At 43.9% G+C, this 20,766-nt stretch overlaps 1 protein-coding gene across 2 annotated transcripts; it reads left to right on the forward strand.

Annotated features, from left to right (window-relative positions):
* The first annotated feature begins 323 nt into the window (after positions 1-323).
* Positions 324-20,635, forward strand: virma (vir like m6A methyltransferase associated). 2 transcript variants are annotated; one of them, XM_050046055.1, is made up of 27 exons: positions 324-418; positions 911-1,023; positions 3,462-3,548; positions 6,076-6,124; positions 6,211-6,373; positions 6,520-6,639; positions 8,442-8,690; positions 9,218-9,948; positions 10,204-10,341; positions 10,478-10,704; positions 10,816-11,343; positions 11,463-11,617; positions 12,222-12,304; positions 12,812-12,905; positions 14,415-14,803; positions 14,943-15,098; positions 15,209-15,444; positions 15,528-15,777; positions 16,988-17,205; positions 17,327-17,459; positions 17,728-17,868; positions 17,961-18,115; positions 18,392-18,488; positions 18,846-19,012; positions 19,141-19,490; positions 20,004-20,150; positions 20,244-20,635. In XM_050046055.1, exons 1-27 carry the CDS (start codon positions 356-358, stop codon positions 20,450-20,452), a joined length of 5,448 nt encoding a protein of 1,815 aa, XP_049902012.1. In that variant the 5' UTR covers positions 324-355; the 3' UTR covers positions 20,453-20,635. The 2 variants fall into 2 exon arrangements, with proteins under 2 accessions (XP_049902012.1, XP_049902013.1); XM_050046056.1 differs by having other exon boundaries at positions 8,442-8,660.
* The last annotated feature ends 131 nt before the right edge of the window (positions 20,636-20,766 follow it).

Raw genomic sequence — 20,766 nt, forward strand, 5'->3', positions numbered from 1 at the left:
GAAAAGTTAGTGTATTTTTATACAAAGTTATTGTAAAGTAGACTTTTTTATATGAAATATGGAGCTATTAATATCATATTATTAATTGTAACAACAATAATAATAATAATAATAATAACAATAAAATGGTAAAAATAAAAATAATAATGTATTGATCAACTAATCTATTTTAGATTTGATTTTTTAAATTTTCTAATAATAATACTAATAATTTAAATTAAAGAAATAAAAAATCTATTTCCTATATTCATTTGTTTGTGTTCATGTCGGAGGAGCGCTCGCGCTGTAGATCATGCTCCGGAAGTAATCACTATCCCGGAAGTGTACCCCTGGCCGGACAGCGAGCAAGAAAGCGATGGCGGGGGACACCTCAACGGAGCTTCTTTTTTTAGATACGTTTAAGCACCAAAGTGCGGAGGTAATATTTCTGACACATTACCACCCTGTTGTATATTTACTTTACAGCTACATGCATTCAATACTTAAATCGGTTTTAATAAAGAGTTTTGGAGAATGATGCTAAACTTCCAAGCTAACGATGTCAACATGGCTAACATTAGCAGCAGTATAATGATTGTTATGACAACGTTGCAACTCACAGCTTTTATTTCACTACAGTGTTGCCTAAATGTACAGCTAATGTTCCTGGAAATATTTGTCAAACGTATTTCCATCAACATTATCAGAGAACGACACTCAGCTGTTGTCTTTTGCATCCTTGCGCAGTTTGTTTGCTAGTTAGCTGAGTAGCTAATGCTAACTGTAAAGTCTTAACCTGGCGGTGTTTACCTCATAGCAGGCAACCAAAGTGACCATTCTGGTCTTTATATTAAGTTGTGATTAGTATGGTAAGTGAAGACATTCTGTTATCTAAATGGTTGTATTAATTATGATGTCTAACGCACTGCAGTTAACCAACGTGGATGTGGTGCGGTTTCCTTGCGGGGTGCTAATCACAGAGGTGCGGGTCATTCCTCCAGGAATCAAAGCACACAGCAACTTGCCCGACAGCAGAGCATTTGGGTAAGAGTGACATGACACCTTCAAACACTCAGTGGCTAGCATACTGTACAGTAAGTCCACGTGGATAAAGCCATTGCAGTCTAATAAAGTAACTCTGCAATAAATCCTCCTTCATGAAGGTCATAATATACAGTTTTTGTTTAAACTGTTTTAGATAGTTGTTCATTCACCTAACTGTTCATTTGGTGCTGTCAAAGTATACAAGTTCTGTATTATGAGAGGTGTTTCAAATAATTTGTCCATCCCATCATAACAACAAGGGTGTACGCAATATTAGGTGGGTCAAGGGGACACACCAATTGATTCACCAGATCTGTATCACTGTTGAAGCAGATGCACACTCTATGAAGCACATGACCAATTTGCAGTAAACACAGTTTCTCTGTCATTGGCAAGGCAGATTATTTCACCAGATGCTTGAGGTAATTCTGGGTTTAACCTCACCATCATGAGCATCCTGATGGGGAACATCGCTGCACCAAACATGACTGCAACACCCTGCAACACCCTGCAACACCCTGCAAAAAGTGGCTTGTTTGGCTTAATGCACAATAGATTGTGCTCAGAAAGAGCTTCTACCCTGAGGCTTCAAGGATGATAAATGAGGTCACTTCCTAACACTGACCCCCCCCTCACCAGTCATACACATATATGTATTAGTATTCCTGTTTAATTTAAGCTCTTTTTAATAAACAAATTTTACAATTTACATGTGGCTAATAATATTTATATTGATATTAAAATTCAGCATTGCCACTATTGGTTTCATTCATTCATTCATTCATAGTGCACTGCTGACTCTGTTTTTAGTGCCACAGCATTCCCTGACCACATGTTACCTCACATCAAAATGACTGATACAATTAGGGCTGCCACGATTAGTCGACTAATCGTGGCAGCCCTAGATACAGTATGTGATATGTAGATTGAAATTTGGGAAAAAGAGAGCACTAGTATGAAATTGATACTCTTTGGTATCAGCAGATACCCAGACTCCAGGTATTGGCACTGGATTGAGAGAGAAAAGAATTAGGAGGTTGCAGGAAATACTTAACCTCATTGCCACTGATGTGTCGCCTCTGGCGATGGTTGTTTGCTGCAGATACCTGAGCTGTATGTGTGTGCCTGTAAGAAAGTAGTTTGACATCCGAGCTCCATTGTTGTGTGGATCCTGGTTCCCGCTGAGCCTGTTAGGTAATGTGTGATGTAATTTAACTGAACGAATGGGCTCAGTGCTCAGCAATGCACACACCTGAGCAGATCATAATGATTATATTGTTCAGTTTTTGATAACACTGTCATCACATATCAACTGTTCATTGAATTATGTGTTTATGAGTGAGGTCATAGTTCATAGTGGTGTTGTTCTTGACTGAATCATATTCGGAGGTTCTTCTAATGTTCTAGTCCATCATGTATGAAATGACAAAAATTAGAAACCCTCATCTGAATATAATGTAGTCCAGTACAACACCATATGACACCTTTCTTTTTAAACATATTTAACGAGCATTTTTGATGGGAGCCTAAGACTTAAGACTGTCATTGCCAATGAGTGATTATCTTTAAAGGGCCGTGTCCACCAAAGCTTTTTGTTCTTGGTTGAAAATGCCAGGCACTCCTCAGGAATCACCCAGCTGGGCGTGCTTGAGAGCGCTTTGACGATGCCGTCTTACAGCAGAGATGCTTTGGTTTCATCTGGTTGCTGTGATACAGAAATTCTGCGACAGTAAAAATGTATGAATGAATGGACGGCTAAAGCATGTAGGCAGAGATGACAGACCCGCCGGTCTATGTAGGCTCATGAGAGGAAATTTTTGTAGCCTACAGTATGTTAACATATTTCCCTTCCATTGTTTTTGTTGTTTAGCACGTGTACATGTAAGATGTGACGTTTGGTCTTCATGGTATTTGTCCCTCCTCCACTGTGAATGAACAGCTGGGTCAAATGTGACAATGTGAAAATGACAAGTACAGCGTTTTACCTGGCGCTGAGCATTTTTCAACTCTTGGTGCACAGGGGGAAAAAACGGGCATCGCTCAACACAGAATTGACACTTAGCACCTTGTAGCACCGCTGCTGTTTGTAGCATAGCGTAAATACGTGGTGCTGTCATTGCAGAACTTTAAAATTTAAACCTTTAAATTATACCACAACAATAGACTTGTAATTCAGTTGACACATGTCAAACAGTATCAACAAAAACAGAACATTATAGACTTAAAAAAAGTTGAATTTATGGCAGACCTGTTGTATTGAATTGGGATAGATTGTATAAGTGTACCTAACAAAATGGCCGCTGAGTCTATACTGTCATAATGCCCACTCCTGTGTTGATGTATAATGTAATAATCAGTAAAACCTGCTGTATAGAACAGGACTGAATCAGGACCTGACTGCCATAGTAATGTGCATGTGTGTGTTTCTGTGTTTCCAGGGAGACATCTCCTCACGCCTTCCAGTTGGAGCTGTTCTTTAATAATGTCACCAAACCCAACAACCCCGTGTTCCACAGACTGGGCAGGTCAGAATCACTCTCGTTTTGTTTTGGGTTTGCTCCGAGACTTTCCTTTATCTCTTCTTAACCTGGTCAAATCTCAAAAGTGCTTAACATGCAGGTGTCTGTCTCACCTGTAGAACCAGTCATGGTAGCATCTGAGCCCTGTTCTCACAGGCTGGAGGGGTGGGTGTGTTTATGTCTGTGCACCCACCCTTATTCAAGTCCCTTTGTTCCTATGCTGGCCAACAGGTCTGTCCAGAAACTCAACCCTACCCACACAGTAGCTGAAAGTGACGCAAAAACTAAGAGGTGCCGATGGAATAGATGAATAGTGGAATGATTGAGTCCAACCTTTTTATTGCACTGTCATAACAACTGAAGTGTGCACAGCAGCAGCACAGCGTGAACTTGTATTTAGAGTCTTCCATTGTGTAAGGGTTGTTTAAAACTATAAATACGACACACCCGAGTTATTATCTCTGCTGGGAAAGTTTGGAGTAGATCTTTTACCTGTCTGTTTGCTATTAAAGTATCTTCTAAATGTCAAAGACAAATTTTACCGACATGTCTTTGACACAAGAATCCTTTTGTCAGCTGAGGTGATAATCAGGATCTGGGTGATCCAGATAACCCCGATAATACTGTTTTTTACAAGATGAGTTTTTCATGACATTTTGCCTTTTTGTGACATGAAATATGACAGTATAGGTGTGTTATCTACCATGTTGCAAAGCCTCCTGGTCCTGATTGCACCCAATCCATGACAGTTACATGATGTTTGATTAGGACTAGTGGCTCCCAACCTTTTGATTTGTGACCCAATAAAACTCAGATATGTCTGCTTGGGACCATTTGCATTCTGCCAGTGCAGTGTGACCAGTTCAATGTAACACTGAATCTTTCCTCTCAGATTATTTTATCTGAATAATTTTTAGAGGTTCCAGTGCTGGCAAAATGGTCTTTAATAAAATCAGGTTGTCTATGCAGTAAAAAGACGCAAATTCTTTAAAAATTGGTGCTACGTGACCAGAGAAAACAGAGAAAAAGAGCTGTGGCATTTGCTTTTGCTCAAGAGGTAGAAAATCCTCAAATACCAGAATGTACTGTGCCACACCGGCCCAATTAATGCTCCTGCTGGTAGGTGACGTAATACGAGTTGCCCGTCCAAAAAAGAAAGTGTGGCTGGCTGGTAACGAATGATCTTGAATTACGGTCAAACACTAAGCTAAAACGTGTTTCTTAAATCAAACAGGCAACACAGTAACTGAATCTGATTGAAATTTGATCGGCACGGCTTAGTTTTACTGTTTGATCTCAGTTTTATAATCCAGGAAAACCATATGGCGCCCACTTCCTGTTGATGGGAAGTGGGTTAAACAGAGTGTTAAAATATGTGCGAAGCACCGGAGGCTCCACAGTATGATGTCACGATAATTAAGTCAGGATACAGCATTATGTTTTGCGTTATGCTGAGTATTGCGATAATGTATATTTTGATATGTTGTGATTTATTACCTTTTGTCAAATGCAAATTATGGCCTAGTGGTAGAGTGTCCGCCCTGAGACTTGGAGGTCGTGGGTTCGATCCCCGGCCGGGTCATACCAAAGACTATAAAAATGGGACCCATTGCCTCCCTGCTTGGCACTCAGCATCAGGGGCTGGAATTGGGGGGTTATATCACCACATGATTCCCGAGCGCGGCACCGCTGTTGCTCACCGCTCCCTCAGGGGTTGGGTCAAATGCGGAGAACAAATTTCACACACTCAGATGTGTGACAATCAGTGAGACTTTGACTTACACTCAGATGTGTGACAATCAGTGAGACTTTGACTTAAAGCAGCACCTGTTTTATCTAACAAGATAAAGTTTCAGTCTGTTCATCTCACTTCAGCCATTTTTATTACAGCAAAATGTATCTCGTTGACTAAAAAAAGAAACTAATTTTATTATTCTAGAAGGCAGAAATGTTTATTTTGTACATGCAATATAAATAAGTTTTACAATAACAAATATCCATACTTGGCATCCATGGTTGATACAATATTGCCACGTAACATACATACACATAAACAGCAGTAAAAGAACAAGGTGCTTGTAAGTCACAAGAAAAGACTAAATTAGAAGGGGAAAAACATAATTCTGCTCAAAGTATCTGCAGGTCTTTAAGTGTCTTAAAACACATTATATTCAGCTTCCTCTAAAAGTTTTACATTTACCATAGTGAAACCTGAATAAGCCATTTCTCTTTAAAGGTTATGCTCTTTGTTGGCCATTGGGCAATACAGAGCGTAGGAGAAAAAGATAAGGATGTATGGCATGATGACGGAGTGGTTTTCAGACATAATTACAAAGCAATTTTCTGCTGTTTGGAAAGAGGTTTATCTAGGACTTAACAGATTGCTGCTTAGCTTTGTTGCATTCACACGCTATTTTTCTACACTAAAATCTCTAATATGATGAGCAAACATACACGAGTTCGAGAATCGTTCAGCCTTGGTGTATATTTGAGCTGATGTTTTAATCTGCCCTGTCTTTCTCTCTGTCCTCAGTCTGGAATATGATGAGAACAAGTCCATCGTGTTCAGACCCAGTGGAAAGGTAAATAATAATAATAATCCACAAATAAGATCATTGTTTTTTTTTATGTTGTTTTGTGAATAATTAAATGGGGTTTGTGCGTTCAGGTGAACACTGACGGCCTGGTGCTACGTGGCTGGTACACCAGTCTGACGATAGCAGTGTACGGGACAGCAGAGCGCTCACATGGACATGACCAAGCCTCGCCCCCTCCTCCTCCACCCCCACCCCCTCAACAGCCAAGTGGGCCCAAGCGGATCATTAAACAAGGTGCGCATCATTAAAACGAAACTGGCGAATTCGCTCTCCTTCACACCCACCTCTTGAAACTGAAACATCCAGTGACCAGGTTATCTCCTTTTTTTCCATCACTTGCTTATTATACTGTCAATCTATTGTACGGTTTGTTTTCTTAGAGTGGGAAAAAGATGACCAGTACAATGGCAGCCCACCCAGACCAGCACCCAGAGGGCCCCGTACTCCTCCTGGGCCTCCGCCCCCAGATGATGATGATGAAGAGCAGGTCCCAGTGACAGGTGAGAACTGCAGATCTGTACTCTGCTGTCACATACTGTTTTCAAGGTACTGGAACTTCTAACTTTGATACAATACCTTGAAAAAATGTCGATATTCAATACCATTATCAGTACCAATTTACATCGAGGGCATAAAATTTACAGTTTTTATTAAACAATACATATAAAAAAGGTTTTAGCATGACGATGGCGACTCTTGTTGTCTTTGTTAGTAGCAGAGAACAGCGAAGTGACTGTAGATCCTATGACAGGGCTGCAGCTAACACCCTTCATTACTCCGGCTTTTATTTTTTATTCAGAACCAAACACATTTTCAGATGATGATGATTTCAGATAGCCTTACGGCATCCTAGAGGCAAAAGTGTGACGTCTAATACAACAGTGTCAGCCTTTAGTGTGACATATAACATACATGTCGGGCAGCGTTTCTAAGCAATAACAATGGAATAACCTCGTAACAACAATCATTTAACATCCCTGTTATGTGGCAGTTAATCTCGGAGGGTTGCCAGTGTTTTCACCGTCAGTTACACTGATGCAATCACAGCAGGCTTCTAGCTCAGTGGAATAAGAAAATGAACACACAGAGATGAACCTTGCTCGTCCTGTATTTTTCGCAGTAACCTTATCATTGCATGGTGATTCAGTTGTAATAGGGCTTTTCCATTGGCACTTTTGGCTGCGCTGAGTTTGCCTTCTAGACACACCAAGTGGTGCCCGAGATGGACCATCTCCCGAGTCGGGGCCAAAAGAATACCATACCACCTCCAAGTGGGTAGCAGTGATGTCCCATCGACTGCAGCTCCCCGATAATCCCCCATTCTCCCCCTTAAACAACCGTGGGTTGCAGATGCGTCTTATTTCTCTGCGGGAGACCAGACAGAAAGAAGTTTTAAAAGTCTTTGTGTTTTCAGCTCTGAGGACTGCGTCCCTGTTTGTACTTTAGACATCTGCTTTATTTTAGTGTTTGATGTTCGCTTTCAGCTGTACAGGAGTCATGTAACTTACTGCGGATGAAAACATTTCCTTAGGTTGCTGCTTCACAATAAAAGCTTTAAATGTCAAATAACAGGACTTTTATTTTGAAAAATATAAAAGAAGTAAAATGTGTTCGTCACGAAATTAGCCAGACTTTGTTACCAGGTATTTCTCAATAAAAACAAGCCTACTAATACTGCAGGAAGGAAGAGTACAAGTAGAAACAGAAGAGTTGCAGACCACAGGCTCTCACTGCACCTCTGCAAATAGCTCACCTACTGCAGGTGAACTTATTTTACCTGCTGTGCTGTGTGATGGAAAAACACTCGAAGCCAAATAACGACCTTAAAGCCGTGGATCAGCCTGCTGCTTTAAAATGTCATCGACTCACGACAAGCGCGTTATCAGTTGAAGACACACCTTCAAGCAGGTAGCCGGAGATGCAAATCCCTGCCGTGTTTTAAGTGTATTTGAAAACTAAGTGTTCTTGTACAAGTGAAGGGCACATAATGTTCATGATAATGCGTTCCTGAGCAAGTCTCTGCATGCTGATTCTCACAATGTACTGAAATTAATGAAAAGCAGTGGCTGCCTGCCAGTCGCTAAAACATATATGAAAAGTGTTATCCTTCTGACAGTGGCTGACATTAATGTACAGCAAAAGCGTTGTGTAAGAACATCCAAAACGGCAGGTATGATCCTTAAGCTGTTTTGCCTAAGTAGGCCTCTTGTGTAGAAAAATGTATAGTTTGCATGTTTATGTGTGCCCTGTGGGGATGCTCGCCTAACATTGTGCCCTACGGTCTGTCTTGTGACATTTACAGTGGGCGTGGTCAAAGAGGAGCCATGTGAGGGCCGTGACGACTACCTGGAGGCCGTGTCTCCTGAAAGATCACTGCCAGCTGATGAAACATACTCAGATGCTGAACAAGAGGAAGAAGGCGATGAGGAGGAGGATGAGGAGGAGCAAGAGGAGGAAGAAGATGCGCGGACTGAGGGGAGCATTCCCGAAGAGGAGGAAGAAGAGGAGGAGGAAGATGAGGGTGAGGACGAGGAAGAGGAGATGGAGGAAGGTAGGGGAGTTAATTTGTGAGAGTAGGATAGTCTGCAATCCCAAATGGATGCCCGGCCCTGAACCCCTTGGTACTGCAAACTCGTCAGACTCCCCCGGGGGCCACAGGAGCAGGGTCCATTTGGGACTGAGTGACAGTTGGAGAGAGTGTGTGCTGTGGCATGCTGCCTCCATCTACAACCGCCAGGCGCTGCAAACTCTCAACTAGCCTTTCCCCCAAGCTGCTTTGAAGGCTTATGATCAACATGCATAAGCTGTCATGTGGAGATCATTGTCACAGCCATGGCTGATGCTTGTGCTGTAGTCACATCCTGCATGTCAAACTAACCCAGCATGTTTGCAGTGAGGCGCCGTGTGTGAGTAGGTTTGTCTGTGTATGATTTTGTGAATGATCAAGGGAATATGTAGAAGTTGCTGGCCTCCCCATTTTCATTCGTTTTTTTCCACACATATTTTAACAATGGTTGAACGATTCAAACATTAACTTTTGTCAAATTTCTCTCTCTTTCATCCCTCCCAATCTTCCAGGTGATGACGGCTATGAGCAGATTTCCAGCGATGAGGATGATCTGGATAACGGTAGCTTCAAGTTGCCCACATTTGACATGGACTACACTCCTGAGGACCTGGCATCTGTCCCACCAGTCCAGTATGACCCATATGAGCGAGAACTCAGGCCCCTGCTCTACTTCACTCCTCCATACAAGACTCGCTTTGATACCCAGTTTGAGAAGGCCAGTGTGGAGGAACCCAGAGACCCTGGTGGAACAGAAGAACCAGCAGGTGGAGAGGAAGCTGAGGCTGTTGCCCAGCTTAAAGAGCTCCTAGCTAGTATTGGAGATGACAGAGATGCTCGCTGGGTCACTGCTCTGGAGGAGGCACCTGCACTACTGGCCAAAGGGCTGGCTTATTTAGTCAAACAAGGAGAGAGTGAGATGGAGGAACCCCTCGGAGTTTTAGTCCAATGGGGGCTCCAAGCTCTGAGCATGGAGATTGCTCTCACACAACCCATTGCTCTTAACCTCAGACAGTTGAAAGCTGGTGCCAAGCTAGCTTCACAGCTTGCAGAGTGCCCACAGGGCCTCACAGTGCTGCTGCGAGAAGGGGCCCTGGGTGTGCTGCTGGAGCTGATCCAAGCCGACCATGTCTCCTCTACACTGAAGCTGAGTATCCTGAAAGCGCTCGGTGCTCTGACCAGCGCTCCTGCTGGTGCAGAGGCTTTCCTGCATGCAGGAGAATCAGAGAAGAGTGGTTATCAGGTTAGCATAATAAAGTATACAAACTTTCAAATGTTCTTTCTGTCAACACTTTGTTTTATACTTTTTTCTTTAGCAGAGATGCCAGGTCTAGGCTAAATCCCAACTAATGTGTTTTTGTTTTAAAATGCATAACTATTGCTACATTTATGCCCACCTTTTACATTTACAAAACACCCTCAGAAACACTCACTAGTTGAACAACATGGTGAATTTTTGCCTCATTACTATCTGACACTAAGCTGTATGTCCTTATAGCGTTTAGTCCAGCTGTTCCTGCGTGAAGAGACAGTGAGGGTCATTACAGCTGGCAACGCCATATTACAGAAAAGTCACATGTATGAGGTACTGGTCGACCTGCAGCGTGCAGCAGCAGCACTGAGTGAACCACAGCAGGTAGACACACACACACACACACACACACACACACACACACACACACACACACACACACACACACACATATGTTACTAACTTCAAAGACTTCAAAGTGCATTTTTCATGATAATCGTTGACTGACTGTCAATCTCAGGAGGAGATGGAAGAGGCTGAGAGCCCCATGGAGGAGGAACCATCCATCAACTCCTCCCCTGTGAGCGAGGCAGAGCTTGATAGGCTGGCGGGAGTTTTGGAAGAGTTACATCACCTGTTAGAAACAGCCCCTCACTGCATGGTGCAGCCACCTGGGAAAGCCTTTCCAACGACTGCAAGAGTAACAGGACCCCAGGAGAGGGACGATCCATACCCGACTCTGTATAGGTACACATTTAAACACACGTGACCTCAAACCTCACACAGTCCAGACACTCAGATATAAAGTTATATGTGGTTGTGAGTCTTTGATTGGATTTGTTATTATGCACTTCTCAGGTATATGCATGCGTGCCATTTCCTGGAGAGCACAGCAGCGGTGTTGTCAGCGGCAGCGGCGGCCGGTCACCTCGGTGTCACCCAAGCTGTTAGAGAGCTCCTACGTTTCCTGTCGCTCACCCAGTCAGGCCTGCTCTTCCTTCTCGCCCAGCCCACTCCCGCGAATCTGCTGCTGCGTCTCCTGGCATCGATGGCAGAAGCTGAGAGCGAGGAGACCGCCATTACAGGGGGCGAGGGGGGTGTCACAGGGCCAGGGTTTGGTGAAGAGGGCTTCGGTGTGTGGCTAATGCAGGCGCTGCATGCTCTGCAGGGCGTGTCAGAGCTCATGAGCCATGTGGCCATGGGAGGAGACGGAGGAGCTGGGTTAGAGGAAGGTGACAACCCGGAGGTACTGGGCATGCTCCATGCGCTCTACCTGATGACCTTCACACAGACTGGTCGCAGTGCTGTGGCCCATGTTTTCAGCCTGGATAACAACCTGTCGTGTCTGGTCACACTGCTTCAGCACCACAGCAAGGACGGACAGGGGTACAGCAGCCGTCTTCTCCTTCTCTGCGTGTCTCTTTCTGTATGATTTGGTTTTATTTCAGGCACCTGTGCAGTGATTTCTGGGTATGTTTTCACTTTTTTGTCTTCTTCTCTTGTAGTGAGGCAAAAGCTCGCAAAGCAGTGACATATAACTACGCCTGCATGCTGGTGTTACTAGTGGTACAGACCTCTAATGAACTGCGGATGATGGAACAATTTGCTGCCCCACTACTCACCATAGCCAAGGCTGATGACCTGAATGCCAAGTTGCAGGGTAAATATTACTTATAAATTATATCCAGCCAGTATGTCGGGTCATTCATGCACTTGGATGGGGAAGCCTGAAGGGACAACCTTTATTTATCAAGGTATATTGAACTCCCAGGTTCAGACAAGGTCACAAATGAACTGTCAGACATGTCTATAAAACAAATGTTTGTTTAACAAGAACTAGATGCATACAAACTTGTCAAAATTATAATCCAAACACATCAAATGGCATTGACATCTAAAGTATCTTCTGTTTTCTTCCTTGATGTTTTGTTGCCAGTTTGGTCTTATATGCAGCTAGTTGGTGGCAACAATATCTGATGAGCAAGTAAAGTAAGCAAGCGCTAGCAGTTTGCTTATCCACAGATACCTGCGACGAGCATGTTTAATAATGTATGGCTGTATCGCACTATAAGCCCACCCATTTCAAACCACTTAAAGTCATGGAAATCGGATGAAACATAATGTAAAATGAATGGAAATGTTTTGAAAAATCATGGGTAAAAATATGTGGGAACCCTGTAAATTGTCATGTCATATGTTAGACTTGTTGGTAGGTGTGTTTTTATTTTTTATTGTTAATATTTTGTTCTTTCTCTGTGCTTCAGAGCTCAGCAAATGGCTGGAGCCTCTGGAAAAAGTCCGCTTTGAGATTGGCAGCATTCCCACCCTCATAGACTACATCAAACAGGTACGGATCTGTCCCTCACGATATGCACTGCTGAAGTAAAGCAATATTTCACTACATTTTCATTTTCATTAACTGTGTGAGCTTTCATCTCTTTATATCACCCCGCAGACACTCCTAATAACTTCTGAGTCCTGTTAATGCATTGAGTGATAAATCTCTTCAGTTGGAGCTGGTTGTGTTTGGGCAGCTGCCAATGATTTGTCGATAACATTTAATTCAGTGAATCCATTCACTCTTTTAGTGAAGAAATCAAGATCTCTCACCCTACCCTATTCCACCGGGACTCTGAGAGTACAGTTTTTTATTTTAAGTCACACACTCAACTATATGTTTTTCATCTAATTTTGTAGCGTTAAGCGTCAGATAAACACTTTATCTCCTTGGAATGTCACCGACAAGTCTGAACTGCTCACACATGTAACTGCACTATAGCATGTTTGAGTCAAGGCTGTATGCAAATATCAGCACTATGTTTCATTTTAAACATGTGTCCTCTCTTGACTTCAGAATGTGGAAAATGTTTTGACCGCTGAGGGAGCTGGACTGGTCACTGCTCTCAGGGTCCTTTGTCACATTGCCTCCGCTCCACCTGCTGTAGAGGGTAAAGACACTAAACATGATTTTTGTTTAATTTTTTGAATATTAAAGGTCCAGTGTGTAGGATTTAGGGGGCTCTATTGGCAGAAATGGAATATAATATAAGAAGTACGTTTTCTTTAGTGTATAATCACCTGAAAATAAGAACTGTTGTGTTTTTGTTACCTTAGAATGAGTCGTTTATATCTACATAGGGAGCAAGTTCCGTCCACATGGTCCATCTTATTGCACCGCCATTTTTCTACAGTAGCCCAAACCGAACACTGTCTCTAGATACGGCCATTTTTGTTTTTACATTGGCCACCATAGTTAGCAGCCCCTCTGCAATTAGCAGCCACAGAACACCATTTTTAAACATGAAATTGTCTTATTCATTGTTTTTACAGCTTTAACTCACCTGGAGTCTCATTTATAAACACTGCGTATGCACAAAGCAAGCCTCAAAGAGGCGTACGCCACCTCCCACGCGAAGTTGTGATTTACAAAAACAGAATTGATGGGAGAAACTTTGACCCATGCTTAGGAACATTTTGGAGATGGGAAATTGGTGACGCAGATAGTGAGGTGGAAGCCTGATTGTAAAAATTGTTGGATATCTTTCGGCGCACACCATTTTTGGCTTTTGCCTGTAAGTACATTTTTAGTATGGATCCTACGCATTGTTTTATACATGAGACCCCTGGTCTGTTTGTTTTTGGGAGGAGGACACCTCTGTGAATAATTTGGCTCCCAATGAAACACCTCTTGAACGTCTGGATCTTAAGTTATCAGAGAGAAAAATTGAGCACAGACTAGCAGGTGCAGGTAGCCTGCCTGGGACGAGCTGAACTTTGTTGGAGAATCACTTATTTTTAGGGTGAAACTGCTTTATTCACTGTCTTTACCGGGGGTCTCGTTTATAAAACAGTGGGTAGGACCCATAGTAAACATGTACGTACAGACAAAGCCTAAAATGACATGCAACAAAAATATCTAGCAGTTTCTACAATCAGGCTTCCACCTCACCATCTGTGTCCCCAATTTCCTTTCTCAAAAATGTTGGTAAGCATGGGTCAAAGTTTCTCCCAATCTGCAGTCCTCGCTGCTAAATGTCACTAAATCCTACACACTGTTCCTGTAGAGGTGTCCTTTTGTGTGTAATTCACCAAAGCACATTGTGTGTAACAAACCTGTTTAATAGATTTCCTGTCTCATAAAACATTTGAGAAGACGATTTATAAGTATTTTAAATCTTGCATTGTTTATATCCACAATTACAAGCTTGCAGATGTCCTCCTCCCTGCTTTTGCTGGCGCATTGCTGTATTTCATAGTGTTATCACCACCTGTAGATCAATGGAATAGCAGGAGACCATTAGCAAGAATCTGTGCTCATAGTTACAAGTGGTCAAAAACTCCACAGGGTACCTTTAAGCTGTAAAACTGGTTACCGTGTTTGTTAATGTCAGCTGTTATAGAAGTGGGAGCTGTTGTTCAATATTGGACACATTCATCACAATGTCTTCTTTCTACAGGTCAGCAGAGGGATCTTAAGTGGAGTCTTGCAGGGGTCCAACTGTTCTCCGGTGAGGGTCTGGATACGTGTGTGCGTGTCCTACAGAAGCTGTGCAGCGTGTTGCTGCAGCCATGGCGTGTACACGGACACATGGGCCCCACGCCCCAGCGCTGCATGATCCTCAGTATATGTATCAGCACACTGCGGTTGCTGCGCACCATGCTGATGGAGCTGCTGCGTGGGGGAGCTTTCCAATTCAGGGACACGCGCGTGGCCAGCGTGTTGGTGTCGCTCCACATGATAGTGTGCTCCATCCCCGCGTCTGGACGTCTAGACGGAGAGGAGACAAGAGTGCAGGCACTTATCGTTGATGTACTGCTCACCTTCACGCAGGGTGTTAATGAAGAGGTGTGTGAATGAGCAAGAAAGTAGGCATGTTTGTTAAGGCCAAGAAATATTGTGCACAAAGTGTTATTAGTCATCATTATTCTGAGTCTGTGTGTGTGTGTGTGTGTGTGTGTGTGTGTGTCTGTGTGTTTTGGTGCAGGTGACTCATACAGAGGAGACTCTGGCCAGCAACACTTGGTCTCTGATGCTAAAGGAGGTTTTGAGCTCACTGCTAAAAGCTCCTGAAGGTCTGTTCTCTGGTCTGACGTTGCTGTCTGAACTCCTGCCTCTTCCACTGCCAATGCAGAGCACTCAGGTAACTGTCTATCCTACTGGTCACCCGTCTGTCCTGTACTTCCCTTCACCCTCTGATGATTACAAATTATGAACACACTCATGTTAATAGACCTTAAATTGGCTCCATAGGTGATATCGGTCCAAGATGTGGCCGTAGCCTTAAACACAAGGAAGCTGTGGAGCATGCACATACGGGCGCAGTGGAAAGTGTTTTCCGAGGCGTTGAGGTGTGTGTGTGCCACCAGCTGCCCTCCTCTCCTGGCCATGCTGAGGAGAATGTGTGTTCAGCTGGCAGACCTGTCTTCACCCACTGCGACACTCATCATGAAGATGCCGCTGGAACTGCTGCTGGAGGAGCTGCAGCCGTGAGTGAAAAAACACACACATTCAGTTGTTTGTGTGTATGCTGTGAATTGTGTTTTAAGTGTATGCAATGTGCTAACTGCAGGGCGGAGGGGAAAGGCGTGTGCTGGGGCCAGGTCCTGCGTCTGCTGTCCTTGATGGACGCTCTGGTGTCACAGAAATCTTGTAAGAGCGCAGCACTGCACCTGCTGTCTGGGTCTGTGTCTGGGGATGAACAGCTGGCCGATCTGTTCCCCTTGCTGCTGTCTCTGTTGGTTCCTCCAGCTGACCACTCCTTACAGCAGCAGCAGTGCAGCGAAATAGTCGGGACAATATTACAGTCACTGTGTGACCAGGTAAGTAGTACAGTACAGTGCAGGAGTTCTCAACCTTTTATGACTTGAAGGGAAAGTTTGGATCTTTTCAAGTGGGTTTGTATGAGGTACTTATCCAAAGTCAGTGTATTACCTACAGTAGATGTCAGTCGGCACGCCTCCAGTGTGGAGAAGCAGGCTGGAGCCAGACATGGACGCTAAGAAATGTACTGCTGTGGACAGGGCAGCAATGTAACGTATTTTAGCCACCTAAAAATATCAGTATCAGTTTAAGTGTCACTGTTTTTATAATATTTTCCACAACAATTTCCATTGGGGAACTAAAGCCCATATATCACTGTCTTCAAAGCCAGACTCCATCGAGAAAAACAGTGAGTTAACATTGCTGAACATGGGAGCTGCTGGTCTTCCGCTGCCTCAATCAATTAGTATGTGGTATTGTGTGACTTTGGAGTTTTAAATGGTTAATTTGGATTCACCAAAGTCACACAGCAACACTAACTAGCTAGATCCCATGTTCAGGAAGCCAAGATTGGTGTTTTTGTCAATGGAGTCTGGAGCAAGAGTCCACAGCTGTACATTGCGTAGCTTCCGTGTTAGTACTCCTGGCGCTTCTCCAAACTAGATGTGTGCCAACCACCAATACCCTCTACTGTAGGTAGTACACCAACTATGGATAAGTAGCCCACACAATCCCACCCCAATAGATCCAAACTATACCTTTCGAACTCACTTCTGTTAAAAATGTCCAAGTGCCTCAAAAAACATAACATGAAAAAAGAAGAAAAATAAACAGCTCTAAATATGTGTTGTTTCTAAAATAAATTAGGACTCCAAATTGAATGCATTCAGGGTCATATTTCCTCACCACTCGCTTTTAATCCATTTCATGTCACTTCATCTGAGGGAACATTAGCAAGCCGACAGTGGCAAAACATGTTTGTCCCTACCACACGATGTGTAGTGATTAACAGGGTGACATTCAAACGTAACTTGTCATTGAAATTCTGTATTTTAATTTGCTGTTGATTATTTATGTGAATTCCCAAGTACATATGAAAATAACTAGCATAGTAAATTACCAGCATTTTTAATCTTATCTAACCAATTGGCAGTACCTCCATGTACCACCAGGTGGCACTCTGAGGCCCAGAATCACTGATATATTTCTTATAGGGGCAAACGAGGTAAAGAACACAGCCTAAAAAATATGAATTTCCATTTTCACCAGGACATTTCTCTGGTGGTTTCTCCACCTGGTGAGACCTGTGTGTCAGAGGCCGAGCAGCTGGCCAATGCACTCCCAGGGCGAGAGATGATGACATCAGTGTGCAACGCCTTGTTGGAGGTTTTGGGGAATTCAGAGAGCAGTGTTCCACTCCTCCTCACCTGTATCAGGACTCTGACATTCCTCACTGAGCACGACTATGGACTCTTCCACCTCAAAGTGTAAATGCTCTCTTTCTGTCTCTTGGCATTACGACTGCCTCCCTTTATGATCAGTTCTCCTCCTCCTGTCGGCCTTTTCTGTATCAAACAAGACATTGATGCCGCTTTATCTTTGTTTCAGTGGTCTGAAGAAACATGGTGGTGGTCTGTACACGCTGTTGAAGAGGTTGGTGTTTGCCTTCAACAAGGACTCAGCAGATCTGCTCTCAGCTCTGCTTGACTTCCTCAGACAGATCGTCAACACAGAAACAATGGTCAGTACCTGGTTTTATAGCTACTTCACATTTCACACGGAAGTTAATGCCATGTGTACTGAGAGCGTACATGCTGTCAAAGTAATTGTAGAAATCATAAAATGTTTGTTGGAAGCGGTTTAAACTTGGACATTTGCGACCACTTCAAGTATGAATTCCCAAGCATGTGGGAGGTGCATCTGAATTGCTAATTATGCAAGACTCCTCTTGCTGAGTTGCACATATTATGTGATAGTTGGATTTTATTGTTGTCTGTGTTGTAATCCAGTGTGTAGATGAGGCCCAGGGGTCTGGCGAGGAGTCGGCGTTCATTTCTCCACGGTTGCTGTCAGGCTGCGAGATGAAAGGACTACTGCAGTGGGAGGACTCTGACTCCCATCCACTCCCTACTTTAGAGAAACAGATTACGGTACAAATTTTGCACACCTGTGTATAATTTTTGCACAGTTAGGGATGATGCTGCCTTGGCATTTAACTGACTCTGTAACTCTGTGCCTGCAGAAACTGTGTAAGGAGGATGATTCACTGGAGACGATGTTAGAGACTGTGATTGTTCTGAGGCAGACACTGGAAACGGCCACAGATGCACCTCCTGCAGTTGAAACTGAGCCCACTCTGCCACCACCGGAGACGCTCGCGGCTCAGTTTAATCACAGGTACGGACCCTGGATGATACAAGATGACTTAGATCAAGATTTTTTTTGTCTTCATTCAATCACCAATCACAAGGAGGTAGTTTTTAAAATGACAACATGGTATCAACATGACGTGTATACGCTACAGCTTCCTCCTCAACTAAAACTAAACCTTTTACAAGTGATGTACTAAAATGGACTCATGCATTGCTTTTGTGCAAAGTGAAAGGAAACACAGTGAAAGGAAAGAAAACATGACAATAAGTACATCATGCCTCTGTGCTTTGTTATCTGTAGGACGGTGTTCATTCTGTCTGAAACTCTGGATGAGCAGCTGAAGACTCTGTGGTTCTCTCCCTTCCAAACTGATGACATCGAAGCAGATCTCGATATGGTTAGTGTGTATGTGTACATGCGCCTGCAGAACACTCTGGCATGTGGTTGTCATTTTTGTGCCAGAGAAACAAAAAATAACTAAACTGTTTTAAAGTCATTCAGTCCGTCATTACACTATCTTTGAATGAGCACAAATTCAGTCATATAAATGTATGAAGCAACCTTTAATATAACTGAAAAGCATCTTTTTTTGAAAATGAAAAAATAAATGCTTCAAAAGTCTTCCATTAGTTGTTAGTTCTGGCCATTTTCCACAGGAATCCCATGACCCACGCGTTTCCAAAAAATATGTCAGCCTGTAGTCTTTATATTAATGGACACTTTGTCAATGATTGTGACTTTGTCTGTGGGGCAGGTGAAGGTGGATCTGGTGGGTCTGGCTCAGGAGTGTTGTCCAGAACTGGACCTGAAGGCAGAACTGGAGCGCTCCTTCCTGTCCGAGCCCTCCTCTCCTGGTCACACTAAGGCTCCAAAAGGCTTCCGACTGGGCAAACACAAGCACGAGACCTTCATTACATCAAGGTACATTAGCAGTGTTTGGTTGCATTTTAAATTTGTCATATTTGTTCTGTTAGTCTTTGCAGAGAACGTTGACCTTGAATCTTTTTTAAATCAACTGACTGAATGTTATCTCCTGTTCGTCTCTGCAGCGGTAAATCAGACTACATTGAGCCTGCAAAGAGAGCCCACATCATGGCTGCACCTCGTGGCCGCGGAGGTCGAGGAGGGTTTGGACAGAATCTCAACCGACCCCACGATATCTTTCGCCAGCGCAAACAGAACACCTCCCGTCCTCCCAGTATGCACGTGGATGATTTTGTGGCGGCGGAGTTTAAAGACATTACAACTCCCCTTGGACTTTTGCCTCCCAAACGGCCCCCAAAGAACTCCCCCAAACCCCCCACCAGAGGACTGTTCACTGGCAACAGAGGCAGAGGCACCTTCCACAGCCAGACACGATTTTTCACTCCACCACAACCCAAAGGTGTACTGCTCTCCGGTAGGTACAGAGACACACACAGCTGATTTTGATAAAAACCTGTGTTTATGATCTGCTCAATCAGTGTAGTTAAAGGACTTGAAGCCTCAGCTCAGCTCAGATTTTGATGCTGACAGATACTGATCTTTCATAATGCAACTCATTTGTGTGACAGCGCCGTGGGTAATGGCACAAAAACTCGTACTGATGCACGGCAGCAGGAGAAAGCGGACACATTTCAGCCCTGGACTCATTATGCTGTACTGAACTGATGCAGCATGTTAAGGAAAGCCAAGGGCTGAAATGTGTCCACTTTCCCCTGCTGCCATGCATCATTGAAAGTATTACATAATTGTTTGCAAGTGCTGACGACATCATGTGTGATTTTTGGGTAGGCACCCACCATATTCTCTTTTTGACAAACCATTGACATACTGGTCAGTAATTAGTGGTAGTTTTGAATTTGGCCATACTGCAGGTCAGAGCCATTTTTGGCCAGTAGAGGGAGCTAAATCCTCTGTATTGGTTCTGTAGGTAACTACACACGCAGAGAAGGAGGCCGTGGTTCATCATGGAGTGGCCAAGTTCCAGCTGTCACTCACAGAGGAACCTACAGCGAACCTCGCGGAGGCCAGAGCAACTTCACACGTGGACCGCTGCCCTCCAGACAACCCCCAGCAAGTATGAAGCCTCCACCCACACACACACGGAACTTTATTTTGCACTTTAAATCTCTAAACACTGAACTCAAAATGTCCTCTTCTCTGTTGCCAGGCGCATATAGGCTGGCTCCACGGGACCGAGCCCCGCGGGGAAGAGGAGGCGCTGGACTGTCATGGCTCAGCGGGGGAGGAGGGGGCGGCAGCGCTGGAGGAGGCGGTGGGGGAGGTGGAGGAGGCAGAGGATCTCAGGGGAGCAAATTCAGTGGTGGGGGAGGGAGCGGAGGTGGCAGGGGCAGACACGTTCGTTCCTTCACCAGGTGAATTCACCTGGGCAATGACTGCAGCCTTTCATGGCAACCCACGGACCAATCAGGATATTAAATATACTGTCTCCATGGAAACGTGGTGGGATGATGTTGTCGCGACGACGTACAGACCCTGTGTTGATGTTTTATGTTTTGTTATCATGAGTTGTATTCAGAGAATAAAGGTCATAGTAACTGAGCAGACACTTTTGTTTTTAAGCACACGTCAGATGTGTTTCAGCACATCGCCTTTATCATACTTAAAAAGTTAAAGGACAGTTCACGTCTCCCTGTCAGCTGTTTAAAAGTGATAATGGACACCTTGTAGGG

Source organism: Epinephelus moara, chromosome 6 (assembly GCF_006386435.1).
Source record: "Epinephelus moara isolate mb chromosome 6, YSFRI_EMoa_1.0, whole genome shotgun sequence".
In the NCBI taxonomy this organism is placed as follows: domain Eukaryota; kingdom Metazoa; phylum Chordata; class Actinopteri; order Perciformes; family Serranidae; genus Epinephelus; species Epinephelus moara.

Coding starts and splice junctions, on each gene's coding strand:
- virma (XM_050046055.1), top strand. CDS start 356: ATGGCGGGGGACACCTCAACGGAGCTTCTTTTTTTAGATACGTTTAAG. Junction 3,549..6,075: donor GTGTTCCACAGACTGGGCAG/GTCAGAATCACT, acceptor CTCTGTCCTCAG/TCTGGAATATGATGAGAACA. Junction 9,949..10,203: donor CAGAGAAGAGTGGTTATCAG/GTTAGCATAATA, acceptor ATGTCCTTATAG/CGTTTAGTCCAGCTGTTCCT.